The sequence below is a fragment of the Mus pahari genome, chromosome 23 (assembly GCF_900095145.1).
Source record: "Mus pahari chromosome 23, PAHARI_EIJ_v1.1, whole genome shotgun sequence".
Lineage (NCBI taxonomy): Eukaryota > Metazoa > Chordata > Mammalia > Rodentia > Muridae > Mus > Mus pahari.
Window position 1 is genome coordinate 565788 of NC_034612.1, and position 17455 is coordinate 583242.

At 41.4% G+C, this 17455-nt stretch overlaps 1 protein-coding gene and 1 pseudogene across 10 annotated transcripts in view; both read right to left on the bottom strand.

Moving 5' to 3' along the window:
• Nucleotides 1-17455, bottom strand: part of Ep400 (E1A binding protein p400) — a 105859-nt gene that overhangs the window by 50037 nt on the left and 38367 nt on the right. For all 10 annotated transcript variants that reach the window (XM_029533911.1, XM_029533909.1, XM_029533908.1 and 7 more), the window contains 8 exons: nt 15335-15475; nt 14744-14822; nt 13195-13244; nt 12561-12618; nt 10217-10306; nt 8158-8265; nt 6873-7063; nt 6527-6704 (listed from right to left, as the gene is read on the bottom strand). In XM_029533911.1, the coding sequence (XP_029389771.1) occupies nt 6527-6704; nt 6873-7063; nt 8158-8265; nt 10217-10306; nt 12561-12618; nt 13195-13244; nt 14744-14822; nt 15335-15475 (895 nt within the window). The remainder of the gene's footprint in view (nt 1-6526; nt 6705-6872; nt 7064-8157; nt 8266-10216; nt 10307-12560; nt 12619-13194; nt 13245-14743; nt 14823-15334; nt 15476-17455) is intronic.
• Nucleotides 16631-16721, bottom strand: LOC115063105 (annotated as a pseudogene).

A 17455-nucleotide genomic window follows, 5' to 3' on the forward strand; every position in this document is an offset into this window, starting at 1 on the left:
AAAAACCTAATATAAGATTCCATTCTTAGAAAGGGCAATGTGGTTGTGATCATGTAATGTGAAGGTGAGGTGAAGGCTGTTTCTCCCAGGGGCCAGACAGAGCAGAAGTAGCAAATTCAGCCAGCTCTTCCTCCTACATATGTGTCCTGCTGAACCAAGCCACAGGACCCTCTGTACTCCAAACTCCTCAAAGAGTCTATCTCTTCCGGCCTCAGCAGCTATCAGCAAAGTGGTCAAGCCCTCCAAACCCAGGCCTGCACTGATGCTATCTTCTGGCTGAAGCCAAGTCACATCTGCACAAGGACCTCAACCCTTCTTCCATATGGACACCTACCAACTTTTCAACTGTACCTGCACTATCTCTGGATATACCACGGCATTCCAGCCCCACACCCATGGTTCTAGCTTCCTGGTTCCTTCACATATAGTATGATGGGCTTCCATGTTCCATCTGAGACTCCTCCCTGTAGGTCTGTGTACCTGTCATCCCCCAAAGATGAAGGACTCACCTACCCATTCCCTCACAAGTAACAACATAAAGACTCCTATTTTAGAAGTACAGACATTTTCTAACTATGTAGTTCCATAACATTTTAACCACTGCTCCAAACATTAATTCGAGCTGGGCATGGTGGTGCACGCCTTTAATCCCAGCACTCGGGAGGCAGAGGCAGGAGGATTTCTGAGTTCGAGACCAGCCTGGTCTACAAAGTGAGTTCCAGGACAGCCAGGGCTATACAGAGAAACCCTGTCTCGGGGAAAAAACAAAACAAAACAAAACATTAATTCGAAAATTCCAGAAATAACAACTCGTTTAAGTTTTAATTTTTCTGGGAAATGGGGCAATCCTTTTGTCCACTTTATCCACAGTGTACATGCCATCTGCTTACTAGCACCTGGTAGAAACACTGGTTATGATATCCAAGGCCACGTATAGCAAGGCTTGTTCAAACGACACTCTATTTAGTAAAAGTTCTAAAGAGGAAGGGTAGTGAAGCTGGTGCTTTGGGGGTGTCAAAGAGAGGCCATCATATGCTTATTTTCAGTAAAAGTTCTGAACTTATGATGAAACATAGTATAGTCCAGGATTTCAGTACACACTGGGGTCCTAGAACATCTCTCCTGAAGACGGATGAACTTGTAAATATAGTAAAATGTTTAACATCCCTTTTCCTTAAATAATAAAATAAAATAACAAGATGTAATTTTTATATCTTGAATTAGCTATGCACATGAGTTTACTTTAAAATACATTTAAGGAATGGTGGTACCAGCAGGACTAGCACTTGGGAGGAAGAAACAAGTGGATCTCTGAGTTCAAGGTTGGTCTACTGAGTTCCAGGACAGCCAGGTCTATGTACAAAGACTCTAATCTCAAAAAAATAAATCACTTGGTGATACAGAAACAAATCAAAGGCAGGGAATGGGGTAAGGGTGGGATGGGGATGGACAAGAACTCCAGAAATCTATCTACTTGTATAGATTTCAAAACTGATGATGAGACTGACGAGACAGGTAAGGACACTAGCCATTTCATTAGCCTGCAGGTCTGATTTTAATCCCTGGCTCCTACGTGGTAAAGGAGAGAACCAACTTGGTAGGCTGCTCTCTCACCTCAACAATATATACACATACACAGAAATAAATATTTTTTAAAGAGGAGGGGTGGGGGAGGTTGTTGGCCTGAGAGGGGTAGGGTATGGCTCAGAGGTGAAGAGCTCTTTCAAGGACCCGAAAAACACAGCAAAATGTTCGATCAGCAGAGATGAAAAAAACAAGATAATCATGGTACAGTGAAATTTAAACAGTATCTAACCACAAATCCAGCCCTACAAAAGGTGCTAGAAGAAAACTCCAACCCAAGATGGTTAACTACACCACAAGATGGTTAACTACACCAATGAAATCACAAGAAATAATCTCACACCAGAAAAACCAAAAGAAAGGACAGGCATGCCCTCCCCATCTCCCCAACAATAAAGTGAGAGGAATTAGCAATCACTGGTTATTGATATCTCTCAGATATGAACGAACTAGATGTAATACAATACATGCTAGAGCTAGCAAACATTATGAACAAAATGGACCTGAAAGAACATTTCACCCAAACACAAAAGAATATACCTTCTTTTCAGCACTTCACAGAACATTATCCAAAACTGACTACTTACTTGGTAATAAAACAAGTCTCAACTGAAACAATAAAATTGAGATAACCCCAAGCGTCCGCCCCCCCCCCCCAGCTTTCTCCGTATAGCGCTGGCTGTCCGGAACTCACTCTGTAGACCAGGCTAGCCTCAAACTCAGAAATCCACCTGCCTCTGCCTCCCACGTGCTGGAATTAAAGGCACGTGCAACCACTGCCTGGCAACCCCCAGTGTCTTAACAGATCATCGTGGATTAAAACTGGATTTCACCATGTGCAGTAAGTGGCACATGCCTTTTATCTCAGCACTCAGGAAGCAGAGGCAGGCAGATCTGTGAGTTAGAGGCCAGCCACTCTACAAATCAATTCGAGGTCAGCCAGGGCTGCTATATAGAGAAATCCTGTCTGGAAAACAAAACAAAAACAAACAAACAAAAAACCAAACTGAAGCAAACCAAAACAACAACAACAAAACACTTCAAAACTGGATTTCAACAACAGAAAGCCTACAAACTCATAGAAACTAAACAACTCTCTACTGAATGACTGCCAGGTCAGGGCAAAAATAAATTTAAGACTTCCTAGAATTCAATGAAAATATATGCACAACATACCAGACTTATGGGACACAATGAAGTGGTGCTAAGAGGAAAGTTCCTAGCACTAAGCACCTACATAAAGAAATTAGAGATCTCATAAGAGCAACATATGAGCATACCCAAAACCTCTATAACAAAAAGAAGCAAACACACTCAAGAACAGTAGACTACAGGAAATGATCAAGCTCAGAGCTGAAACCAATAAAATAGAAACAAAGATGACACTACAAAAAATTAATGAAACAAAGAGTTAGGTCTTTGAGAAAAATCAACAAGATAGACAACCCCTTATCCAAACTAACTAAAGACACACAGAGAGAATATCCAAATTAACAAATTCTGAAACAAAAAGGGGGGACACAACAGACATCAGAAATCCAAAGAATCATTAGGTCATACTTTAAATACTATACTCCACAAAATTGAAAAAAAATTAAAATAGACAATTTTCTCAATAGGTAAAAGCTAACAAAGTTAAGTCAAAATCAGATAAAGTTAAATAGACCCATAACCCCTAAGGAAATAGAAGCAGTCCATTAAAAGTCTCTCAAGCAAAAAAAGTCCAGGACCAGATGGTTTTAGTACAGAATTCTATCAGACTTTTAAAGAGCTAACATCAATACTCCTTACATTATTCCACAAAAAAGAAACAGAAGGAATAATGCTAAATTCATCTATGAGGCCAAAGTCACCCTGAGGCCCAAACCACAGAGATTCAACAAAGAAAATTACAGACCAATTTCCCTCATGAACACTGATGCAAAAATACTCAATAAAACACTCACAAACTGAATCCAAGAGCACATCAAAAAAAACCCAAATCATTCACTATGAACAAGTAGGCTTCATCCCAGAGATGCAGTGGCTCAACATGCGCCATATAAACAAACTTAAGAAAAAAAAACCACTTGATCATCTCATTAGATGCTGGGAAAGTCTTCATGATAAATGGCTTGGAGAGCTTAGGGATGAAAGGGAGACATAACTAAACATAATAAAGGTGATTTACAGTATGCCAATAGCCAAATAATAGCATCAAATTAACTGGAGGGAAAATCAAAGCAATTCCACTAAAATCAGTAATAAGACAAGGATGTCCACTAGACACTAGATGTCCGCTAAAGCAATAAGACAACTAAAGACTACAAAGTAGAAAGGAAGAAGTCAAAGTATCATTGTTTACAGATGATATGATAGTATACATAAGCAATCCCAAAAATTCTACCAGGGAACTCCTACAGCTAATAAACACCTTTGATGAAGTGGCTGGATTTAAGATTAGCACCTTCCCCTGACCCACCCTGACCCACAGCAAATGACGAATGGGCTGAAGAAGAAACCAGGGAGACAACCCCCTTCACAATATTCACAAATAACACGAAACATCTTGGGGTAACTCTAGCCAAGCAAATGAATGATTTGTACAACAAAAACTTCAATTCTTTGAAGAAAGAAATTGAAGATTATCATCAGAAGATGGAAAGATCTCCCATGCTCATGGATCAGTAGGATTAACATAGTAAAAATGGTAATCCTACTGTATCGGCTGGTTTTGTGTGTCAACTTGGACAGGCTGGAGTTATCACAGAGAAAGGAGCTTCAGTTGGGGAAGTGCCTCCACGAGATCCAGCTGTAAGGCATTTTCTCAATTAGTGAGCAAGGGGGTAGGTCCCCTTGTGGGTGGTGCCATCTCTGGGCTGGTAGTCTTGGGTTCTATAAGAGAGTAGGCTGAGCAAGCCAGGGGAAGCAAGCCAGTAAAGAACATCCCTCCATAGCTTCTGCATCAGCTCCTGCTTTCTGACCTGCTTGAGTTCCAGTCCTGCATCCTTTGATGATCAACAGCAGTATGGAAGTGTAAGCCAAATAAACCCTTTCCTCCCCAACTTGCTTCTTGGTCATGATGTTGTGCAGGAATAGAAACCTTGACTAAGACACCTACCAAAAGGAATCTACAGATTCAATGCATTTCTAACACAATTCTTTATAGAACTTGAAAGCACAATATTCAACTTCATACGGAAAAACAAAAAAAAACCTAGGCTAGCTAAAAAAATAACTGGAGGTATTACCAGCCATAATTTTAAGCTGTACTATAGAGCAATAGTAACAAAATTTCCATGGTATTAAAATAAAAACAGAAAGTTCAATGGAATCACATCGAAGATCCAGAAGTAAATCCACACACCATTTTCAGGAAAATGGATGAAACTAGAAGAAAATCATCCTGAGTGAGGTAACCCAGAAAGACAAACACAGTCTATATTCACTTATAAGTAGACATTAGCTATTAAATAAAGGATAGCCATGCTATAATCCACACATCCAGCTAAGTCACAAGGAGGAGGTCAACGGGGACCCAGATCTCCCTGGGAAGGGGAAATGGAACAGATTTTGTGAGTGGACTGGGGATGAGTGGGATAGGAATGGGAGGGCTCAGCTGTCGGGGAATAATGCAGGGAGAAATCACTGGGGGACATGACTGGGACCGCGGGCATTTGGGAAGTGATGTAGAAACCTAGTGCAGTGGTAAACTCTTGGAATCTACAAGTGACCTTATCAAAACCCTCCCAGTTAAGGTAGCTATGGAGCCTGAATTGCCCATCTTCTATAACCAGGCAAGGCTCCTAGCAGTGGGACAAGGACATCAACCCAGCCACAAGCCTTTAACGTACAATATGTCTTGCCTGCAAGATGTGCTGGGGTAACGGAAGTGGAGAACTTGTGGGAGTGGCCAACCATTGACTGGTCCAATTTGAGGCCCATACCACAAGAAGGAGCCCACACCTCACACTGTATAGATAGATGGCTAAGAAATAGAGATTTGTCATCCTAGAGACCCAGGACAGAACCAAACATGACTAGCAAAAAAAAAAAAAAAAAGTCAATAGAATGTTTTCCAATGATACTCTGCTATACTCACAGATCAGTGCCTACTACCTACTAGCCCAACTGTAATCAGAGAGATGTCATCCAGCAAATAACAGGAGCAGTTACAGAGATGCCAGGTGAAGCCAGGGATATCCCACAAAAGAGAGGGAGGATGGATTATAAGAACCAGAGCAGTAGATTACAGGATGCCACAAGAATAGGGTCCACAAAAATCAACTAAGCAGGGCTCATAGGGGCTCACAGAGACTGAAATAATAACACAGACCCTGTGTGGGTCTGAGCCAGCTCCTCTGCATATACATTATGATTGTGGGAGTGGTGGTGTCTCTGACTCTTTCGCTTATATGCTTGACACCTTTTTACTTCTCCTGGGTTGCCTCATCCAGCCTTGAAATGATGTGCCTAGCCTCATTGTAACTTGTCATGTCATGTATGGTGGGTGTCTGTTTTTTGTTTTTTTTGTTGTTGTTTGTTTGTTTTTATTTTTTTTTTTCTGGTAATGGAAGAGTGGCTCCTGGGGAGAGGATGATGGAGGAAGACTCTGGGAAGAATGGTGTGGTCAAGATAAAATGTATGCGCTGGGCGTGGTGGTGCACGCCTTTAATCCCAGCACTTGGGAGGCAGAGGCAGGCGGATTTCTGAGTTTGAGGCCAGCCTGGTCTACAGAGTGAGTTCCAGGACAGCCAGGGCTATACAGAGAAACCCTGTCTCGAAAAACAAAAAACAAAAAAAACAAAGATATAATGTATGCAAAGAATAAAATAAATAAGTAAAAATTTTAAAAAGGAGAGTCATTTCTTGGCTCAAGAAAGAGAGATGAGCAAAAGTGGCTGACAATTTCTTTTCTCTCAGATCTAACACATGCTATTAGTGGAAACTGAGAGAATCTTACCTTCATTACAGGCAAGGTGAGCAAAAAAGGCAATGATCTGCACAGTTTTCCCAAGCCCCGCTTCGTCAGCCAATATGCCATTGAGATTCTTCCGGTATAGCTTGGCCAACCAGTCAAGGCCTATCTTCTGATAGTCTCGGAGAGCACCATACAACAAAGATGGAGCACTAAACTTCACCTACAGCGACAGACAGACCAGCCAAAGAATGAGTAATCGGCACACACCTTCTCAGAGCCTAAATGTAGAGACTATCCCAAATGATTTACAAAACTTAAGGACACAAGAACTGCCTTTTCTAGGAATCCATATGGAGCCTGTTTGGGAGGTGGGAAAGGCTTTCCTCACCGCAGTTGTGACTCGGGCACTGCCCTTAGGGAGGATGGCTTCAGCCACAGCAGTAACTTCTGTGATGTCCTTGGTGTTGGATTTTCCAATGCTCATTCTCTCTGCAGCTTTAAACTGATCCATGATGAAGAGCGAGTCAATGAGAACGGAGTCCCTCCGGCTCTCCCTGTCACTAGGAGAGTCTTCTACTTCTACAACAAGAAAGAAATAGACACAACTCAGACTGCTGTGAGTTTTATGAGCCTAAACATAGAAGGGGTGGGGGTGGGGCAAGGAAAAACAAAGAATTGATACATATTTTTCATTGCAATCCATTTTTATACATCCACAATGCTGTACATGAATGACTCTCAGGAAACATCACAATAAACTACATCTGAGACTCAAAGCATACTCTGCCCCAGCCTGGTATTCAGGAAATGGCTCTGTTGATTGAAAGTCAATACTGTGGAAAAGAATACAGCACCTCAGGTTTAATGATCTCCCTTTTGCTGCCATCAAAAGGGGGGGGGGGGTAAGTGTGAAAACAAGGAGGAAGCTTTTGTCTCTGACCCTAGGTCTTGCTGTAGAGAGGACTGTGACAAGCCCTGAATTGCACAGGTGACCCTCTAACAATGGTCTTACCCCTTCTTGTACCTTCTCTTCCCTCTCACGTGTTCTTATTATGTAATATACAGAAGAATAAGAATGAGAAAGGACAAACTGCAGGTCTGTGTATCTGTATAAAATGCCTACTAAGTAAAGTTAACCATGAAAACCCTGCAAGTTAATAAGCAAACACAACATAGCCTGGGCAAACAAAGAGCAAACCAAGCAAGGAGATGCTTAGGTTTAGAAACTACAACATCTAGAAAAAGCATTTGTTCATCCTTCATAGTTCACCCAGTGCTCTGAAAAAAACGTACCAAGGAAGTAAAAACTAGAACTTCCTGGGGGTGGGACAGGCCTTTAATCCCAGAACCTGGGAGACAGAAGCAGGCAGAAGAGGCCTGCGTCGTCTAGAGAGCTCTGGTCAGCACAAACAAAACATCACAGTACTTAAAGCTACTCAACAGGACAGCTGCATATAAAATACACTTTTTTTTCCCCCTGGCTCAAATTTTTTTATTCTTTGTTTACAGTCACACACAAGCTTTATCCTACTCAAATCAGAAAGTCCCTGCCACGACTGACATGGACTGAAGAACCTGTCCTTGGGTCTAATACTTTCAATTTCTTACATCTTATCAAGTCTTACTATGGCTTTCACTTTAAACCCAAATTCTTTACAGCACTAAAAACATACCTTCTTCCCCACTTGACTCTTCATGATCAGGTTCAGGCTGTGGCCACTGAAAATTTGGCAGAAAGGCACCTTCATACAACTTCATCAAATCAATTAAGGGCAACTCAGCTGGAAAGAATGTCAGGAAAAAAACAAGATCATTTTATAACTATAATTTAGCTGCAAAGGAAAAGAAAAACCACTCAGAAAAGCACAGCAAAAAACCGGAATGAGTAGCTTGTCACATACATTCCTCTGCCTAGAGGATGCAGGCTGACATTGTTTATCCAAAAAGACTAGACTAGAAGTATTCACAGCTCTTGATTTTCTGTATCTATCTACATACAGTCAACTGAGTACACATCTGAAAATCCACTATCCAAAATGCTCTGAAATATGAAATTTCCGAACACTATTTTTTCTCAAAAAAGTTTTGAATTTTAAAGCATTCTGGATTCTGGATTTTTAGATTAGAAATTTATAGCTTGCAAATTCTAAAAAATACATATTTTTACCAAAAACTAGAATGATGCCCATAATTAATACAAAGTCTCAATATTTTCTTTTTCAGCTAAATTTATTGGTATTGGGTTGGAAAGATGGCTCAGTGGTTAAAAGTACTGGCTGCTCTTCCAGAGGTCCTGAGTTCAATTCCCAGCAACCACATGGTGGCTCACAACCATCTGCACTGTGATCTGACGCCCTCTTCTGGTGGGTCTGAAGACAACTACAGTGTATTCGTATACATAAAATAAATGAATAAATCTTTAAAAATTTTTATTGGTATTGACATTTTTAGGTTTAATTATTTTATTTTAGATGTGTGTTTTGCATGTCTGCACCATGTGCAGGTCTGGTACCCACAGGTTCCAGAAGAGGGCATTGGGTCCCTCAGAATTGGAATTACAGATGCTGCCATGTAGGTGATAGGAATCATATCTTTGTCCTCTGGAAGAGAAGTCAGTGCTGTTAACGGCTGAGCCATGTCTCCAAGCCCTAATATTAATTAATTTTCAGACAGGATTTTACCATGTAACCCAGGTTGGAACGGACCAGGCAAAGACATTAGCATTAAACAAACAAACAAAAAGATATGCCAGGTAGGGTGGCATACACCTTTAATCTTAGAACTCAAAAGGCAAAGGAAGGGACTCACCTCTGTGAGGTCAAGACCAGCCTGGTCTACATAATGAGTACAGCCATGGCTACACACTGAGACCTTGTCTCAAAAACATAAAGAAATAGGGGCTAGAGAGAGATGATGGCTCAGTGGTTAAGAGCACTCATTGCTTTTGCAGAGGATTCAAGTTTGATTCCCAGCCTCCTCACAGTGGTAAACAAGCATCCATAACCCCAGTTCCAGAGGAACTGCACAGCAGCCACCAAGCACACATGTGGTGCACATACATAAACACTCAAAATGTAAAATTAATAAATCTAATTAAAAGTTAAACAAATTACTTAAAGCTAGGTTTTTCTTCCAACTGAGACTATACAATGAATGGAGAACAATGTGTCCCCCAGCTAACAGCAGCTCTAAAAGCCTCTGTATGGAAACACGTTGAGTCATACATGCTCAAGCTGATGAACCTGCTAGAGTTTCTGGGAACATGGAAAGCTGAGAGGTTTTGGATTTAACAGTTTATTATATTCACTTTAGAAATTTTCAGGGAACAGCAATTTGATTAAATGTCAAACTATGACATAAAAACACTTTACAAGTACAGATACAAATACTCTTATAAAGAAACCAGCATTACAAGCTCTGTCTACTCAAAAAATTCTTTGAATTCACTAAAGTAACAGATAAATGTGGGGGTTAAGCCACGTGAAATCAGACATTAACCATAGGCATAGGTGTGGAGTGTTTATATTACACTTCTCCCAACTTTTCTGAATGTCTGAAAAATCTGTCTCCACATCATCCATGTCTACACAAGTGGGTAAAACAGAGATCTGTTCCCTTGAACCTGCCAGCACAGTGTTCCATGTACTGCTGTCATTTGCATCAACATTACTTTCAAATGTTCCTGTGTGACTGTTTAATGCAAGTATTTGAAGTAAGACAGTGACAACCTACCTTCTCTGGCCAGATTAGTAAGTTCTGTGTGGTGGTCTACAAGCCCTTCGTGTGCTTCCTCCTCTTCAATGGTCTCTTCTTCATCTTCCACTAAAATAGGTATCAGAGGTCAGGCTCATGCAAAACTTCACTTGAGCTCAACACTGCTAATCCTATTAGGTTTCAAAACCGTTCTACAGCTACTAAAGAACCTGAATGTAATTAATTTTTCAGGTTGATTCTGGAAACTATTGTCAAACAAGCAACACATGGGAAATGTTTTCTCTTTCCTCCTATCAGCCTGCCAACCACAATCTGGTTCTTTCAATATGCAATGGACCTCACTAGCTCAAAATGCTGGTTAACTTCTCACCCACTACAGAACCACTGCAGGGAGACGACTTACTTCCCACCATGCATGCTTTCTAGGAACTCGTCATAGCCTACCACAGACAAGGGAAACAATCCAGACCAACTCTCACACTCTCAACCCTAACCCTGCCTCTCTCCTTCCACAGGAGTCAGAACTTCTGTGAAGTGCAAAGAACACTTCAGCATCCTCCTAACACAACCCTTCACCACTAGGCAATCTCAGAGGTGAGAGGGCTGGCTAGAAAAGCTACACCCTCCATCCTCAGCAGCATTCTTCAGCTGGCTTCTTCTTGTCCATAATATTCGATGAACTGTCCTCTCTCTCTCTCTCTCTCTCTCTCTCTCTCTCTCTCNTCTCTCTCTCTCTCTCTCTCTCTCTCTCTCTCACACACACACACACACACACACACACACACACACACTACAACATCCCCAAATTCCTCAGGTCCTCACTACAAATCCTCTAGCACCCATCAAAGTTACAAGGCACTAGATTTCACACCCCTGGGCCCTGGACACATGGAGTCCTAAACACATACAGTCTGGTGCAACCTAAAACAAGCCAGACCTGTCCTGGAATTTCTTTCTGCCATTTTTCCTGCATGTAACTGGGTAGATGGCTTAGGAGAAAGAATAAGTGTGATGTCTATGCTAACGCCCCAGGTGGAGGACAACCTGGGGCTATGTAAGGTAACAACATTACGACATGCCTGCCTATCAGGCAAAAGCATTTCCTACTGCTTTTTCCCTACCTTCCCTACATTAACCCACTACCTAACAAGGGGATGCCCACAAATCAGCCAAACAGTCACATCTATATTCTATAAGAAAAGTCATCTATATTCTATAAGGAAAGGCTGGATGCTCCCCAATCCTTTCTCAGTCATCCCATCCACTGCTAGCTGCACTGATAAACATATCCTAGCCTTCCAACATCAATGGGTAGCCAGGCAAAGAAAGGCAGAAACACAGTCCAGATAATTCCAAGAAGACATCTGCTTGCCTGGAGGTACCAGATTTGTGCCTGTCTTCTACATTCTGCCAGCTTCAGTGCCAGCAGTCAGAGCTGTGAGCATAGCTAAAGACGAAAAATAGCTAAAAGGGGAGACAAATGCTAAGGCAGGAGCACACATGACAAATGGGGGCCTTTTGAAGAACACCACATTGCTATGTCAACACAGGGCTATGGGACCCAAAATCCTAACTCCAGTGGGCCACTGTTACTTGTTGATTTATCTTAAGGGCGAAACTTAGTCCTGACAGTTACTACACTAATCATATGGCCAAACTCTCCCAAACAATAATCAACCCATAGTAAAACCTCAAACTTTAAAAGTTTGGAAATTTACACATTCCCAGTCAAGCCAGTAAAGTTACAGTGCTGCTACAATCCCCCTGGGGACTCACTCACATAGCATGTGTTATATCACACACTGTTCTGTGTTTCCGCTAATTCTATTCTTGCTTCCTTCCTCTGTTCCTACAACCAGGAGCCAGTGTACATTTGTTTGCAAATAGGTCAGAAACCATGGACACAGTCTGATCTCAAGTCATTCACACTGGTGTTACATCTGTGTTCTACTCTGAACACAGTGCCAACATTTAAATAGGACCAGGGCTCCTCCCAAAGAGCCCAGCATAGGAACTGGGGTGGGCACATCTACCCTAATGTACTAAGGGATCTTTAGGACGGATCAGACCTGGCCCTGAATCATCTCAGTGCACCCCTAAGGCTTGCCTGGGTTTCTAGAGAATCACAAAATAAGATACAACCAAATTGCTATAGAAACAATCCAAGTCCTCTGAAGATACCAAAAGTTACTCTTTTTACACAAACATTCCAGGATAAATACAAAGATAAAGCTTTCTAACCAATTGAAAATAACAGTCCATGGTCAAAGTCAGCATAGTCATGTACTACAAAAACACAGACTGCGCATTTTGCTTGTCATCTCAAGGTCCTAATAAAGCATCAACGGAGTAAGGAACAGACCTTCATCATCAGTCAAAGATGTGCTAGCTTTTCTTTTCCTTCCAGATATTCCTAGATCCTGAAAGAGAATTACAATCATGTGAGATGTAGCAATGAAGAATACGTGTCAAGGCCCAAGTGTCTATCAGCAGATGCCTAGTGGAGAGCATCAAGGCACCTGCTGGGCAATCATAACACCATGGAGCAGAGTAAGGATGCAGACCTGAACCACTGCATTCAAACGCATTCTCTCAACTTGCAGATTCATACCCAAGTACAGTTGTTAAGTGGCACTGTATCATCATCTCCCCTCCTCCTCATCCTCCTCTTCTTTTTCCTCTTCCTTTTCCTCCATTCCCTTCCTCCCCTCCCCCTCTTCCTCCTCCTTTCTCTTCTTTGTGTTCTTTTGGTTTGTTTCTCAAGACAGGGTTTCTCTGTGTTGCCCTGGCTGTCCTGAAACTAAGTAGCCAGGCTAGCCTCAAAGTCACAGAGACCCACCTGCCTCTGCCTCCAGCATGCTGAGATTTAAGGTGTGCACCATCACCACCCAACCCCACACCATTTTCAAAGCACACCATTATCATAGATTAGTAACTTCTCCTGGTAATACAACAAGACCACTTTGTGTCAGAGTGCAACAAGAACTTGTACTCACCAGAGTGTGTTCTGGTGATGTATCAAATCCCTTTAATCTGGACTCTTTACCTAAAAAGACAAGAAATACAGTATTTTCACCAAATCTGTAGCAAGATAATGTTTTTTAACTCAGCAATTGCTGTCTACTTATGCAAGCTGAGTCCTATGGTTGTCGACACTCAAGAAGGACAGGAAGGGCAAGTCCCACCTCCTCCCCATGTAGAATAAACCCAACCTCATTCCTCTCAGTAATCCAGGACAGCTATTTTCATCTTATGGCTCTTTTTTTTTTAAACGCTTGATATTGGTTTTGTTTTGTTTTGTTTTGGAGCCAGAGTCTCACTGACTGAATTCAGACTGGCTTCAAATTCACAAGCCCCTGCTTCTAACTGCCAAGTGCTGAGCTTCAGACTTGTGCCTCATTGTGAGGCTCTCATTTTACAGTTGTACAACTTTAGCCTCTCAGCTGTTCCCTCACCAATAATGTGAGAGGTATGAGGGCTCCTGGAACATTCCAAAGACTAGAGAAGACAGGGAATGCCATTTGTGTTGGTGTAAGTATTCTGTAACTGGGGGAGCACCTACTGTAGAAATATCTCAGTGGAACAAAGGCACTGTACCAGCCCAATCCCCAAAGGGCCCTAATGCCTGACGGAGGCGTCAACTGGTTTGTTTACTGACCAGAAACATGATCTAAATTCTGAAAGCATTCAGAGTTGACCAACTTTGGGGTACTGGCACATATCATCACATGACAAAACAACTGAGATTTAAAAGAAAAAAAAGAAGAAAAAAAAAAAAAGGCTGTTGCTGGGCCTCATGGTGCACACATTTGATCCCAACACTTGCTCGGGTGCTAAAGGCCAGTCTTACCTACATACTGAGTTTCAGGCCAACAAAAGGTACAGAGTGAGATAGATCCTATCCTCCCCCTTCATATGTATATTTGTGTGTATGTGTGTGCATGTGAGTGTGTGTATGTGTAACCACAAAATAAAACAATTAAGCAGAACAAACGCATGCACATGCTTTCCCTGACCAATGAGCTCTCTAGCCAAAACCAGGAAGCTGCACAAAACATATTCTGAAAAATTCAAAGCCTGTGTGTATGTGTTCTGGCCTAACAAATGCTTGGAGGTGCTCTTATTCCTGAGATTAAGACTGTCATTAAAAGCCTTGCAAAATGGCTCAAAAACGCCTGCCATCAACCTGATTGTCTAAGGCCAATCCCCAGAACCCATATAACAGAAGAGGAAACAAGTTGTATTTAGAACTCCACAGGCACATGGTAGCACACATTTACCCATACACCTCATACAATGTACAATAAATAAACCTGCAAAAACATTTTTAAAAAACCATCGCTGGACCAGTAAGGAGATCAGAAGTTTGAAGACCCTTACTGCCAAGCCTGAGTTTGATCCTTAGAACCCACATGATGGAAGGGGAGAATTATCTCCACAAAGTTGTCCTCTGACCTTGACACATACCATAATGCACACATTTGTCTTCCCCTATCCCCACACCAAGTAAGTAAATGTAATATAAAAACAGCTCTAACATCATACCTCTTCTGGAAACTTTCTGTAAATTTAAGGCTTTTTTCCTTTTCTCTTCTAATTCTACTTGTAGTTTTATTTCCACAACCTAAATACCAAAAAATAAATTAATTAATTCAAGAATAAATAAATAAGCAAGTCACTAAGGATGCAAACTGTATAATTCTACACATAAAACATTAGACAGCTAGCATCCTCATTCAGAACAATGAAAACTCAGTTTGGTACTCTCCTCTTTATTTTGTATGTAAGTCTAACCTGCTCAAATCCTACTAGATAGTAACAATTTGAAAGTTCTTAGAGGAAAGAAGGAACACAGAGATGGGAGCAGATATTCGGAAAAAGACTTGACTTTTGACGGCCACAGCTCACCAAGTACTACCTGACAGGCCTGCACTACATCATCACCTCAAAGCTGTGGCTTCTGAGGGTGCAAAGGTAAGCACAGCATCAGAATGAAATCATCCTAAGCCTTGCACAAGGCTCCCCGCTGCACATGCGTGAATGCTGGAGCTGCTGAGGCTCTGGACCCTAGCACACAGCCTCACATCTTGGACACATTAAATTTGTTTTTAGATCCCACTGAATCCTAGCACTTACCTGTTCAATATTTGACCAAAAATATTCTATTTCTCTGGCAGTCGTGGCAGCAATGCGCCTCAATCGGCTCTGTTCTTCCTTCTTCCCTCTTTCCTCACGAAGTTTCTTTTCCTCATGATGCCGGGCTACAGTTCTGACAAGCTGGCAAAGGAAGTTCAACAATTTGTTGTGCTCAGGCTGGCAAGATGGGTCAACAAGTAAAGTCCTTGGTACTAAGTCAGCCTGATGACTTGAGTTTTTGATTCCCCAGGAACCATATAGATAGGAAGGAGAGAGCCAACAACTCCCAAAAGTTGCTCCCTGACCGCCACATACATGTGCACACACAGAGAGGAAAAAAATAAGAAGAACTTTAAAAAAAATTGTTCTACTCTATAGCATGCCAGGAAAAAAAGGAGACAGAAAAAAAATTAAGATTTCTCCAGCCTAGCTGGGCAGTACTGGCCCACGACTTTAATCCCAATGCTCAGACAGGCCAATCTCTGAGAGTATGAGGCACCTGGTCTACAGAGTATGCTCCAGAGCAGCCAGAGCTACATAGTGAAACCCTACCTGGCAGGAGGCTGGGGCAAAAGGATCACAAGTTCAAGGCCAGTGTGGTCCACAGAGAGAAACCATAACTCAATAAATAAAGCCACATATAATTCACTGAAAGGTATATCCTCGTAGGTTCTCACGTGTGTGCGAGATGAAAATACAGCTTGAGGTATATAAATTTTTTTTGTCTGACTTTTCTACTATTTTTTACTATTTATATTTATATTTCTCAGATATGAAACACTATATGGTACTACAAATCTTCTTTCCCTGTTTCACATAATTAATATCTTCCTGTTCAACAAACACAAATTAAGATGTCTAAAGGATCACTCATTGCATGAATGCTGCTAAATGTCTTAAGTTTCTATGTATAGAAATTGTTGGGTTAAGATAACTTACATTTTCCCTTAAATAGAATGATATTTATGTACTTATTTTCGAGATAGGGTTCTGCTGACATCTTAAAAAGTTTTTTTTTAATGGGGCTGGAGAGATGGCTCAGCAGTTAAGAGCACTAACTGCTCTTCCAGAGCTCCTGAGTTCAATTCCCAGCAACCACATGGTAACTCACAACCATCTGTAATAGGATCCGATGCCCTCTTCTGGGGTGTCTGAAGACAGCTACAGTGTACTCATATACATAAAATAAGTAAATCTTTAAAAAAAAAAAAGGTTTTTTATATTTATTTTCTTTTTTCTGTAGTGTGTGTGCATGCATGCAAGCATGCAAGTAGGGGCATGTGAATATTCGTGCCCTAAAATATAGAACACTTCATGAATCTGACTGTCATTCTTACACAGGGGCCATACAAATCTCTGTATTTTATTATATGCACTTCTGAAGCACACACTGACTTTTTAAAAGATGTATTCATTTTCATGTGTCTGAGTATTTTGTCTGCATGTGTAAGCAGTGCCTGAGGAGTCAAGAAGACATCAGCTCTTCTGGAAGTAGAATTACAAATGGTTATGAGCAACCATGAAGGTGAGCACTGTAGTCAAAATCAGGGTATAATATAGCAACCAGTACTCCTAACAGATGAGCTATCTTACCAGCCTCAAAACTAACATTTTTAAGGTTTTCTTTTTTGTTGTTAAGATATGTATGTTTGTTGTTGTTGATAGGGTCCTATGAAACCCAGATTGGCTTCAAATGCACCATGAGCCAAAGATGATCTTGAACTCCTTACCCTCTTACCTCCACCTCCCAAGTGTTATCACAGATCGCACATGTGTATCACTACACCTGCTGTATGGTGCTGAAGATCAAATCCAGGGCTTCCGGCCTGCTAGGCAAACACTCTGCCAAGTGAACTACATCTCAGATGGAAGATCTTACTTTTATTTATTTTTAATAGACAAGGTATCTCTATATAGCTCTGGTTGACCTGGAACTCACAGTGTAGACCAGCCTAGGTCTTAATTCAGAGTTCTATCTGCCTCTGCCTCCCAAAAACAGGGATCAATCCACCATCTCTGGCTTAAGATTTTAATTTTAAAAAATGTATTTGCAGGCCATCATTGGGAGGAGAGGTCCTTGGCCTTGCAAAGATTATATGCCCCAGTACAGGGGAATGCCAG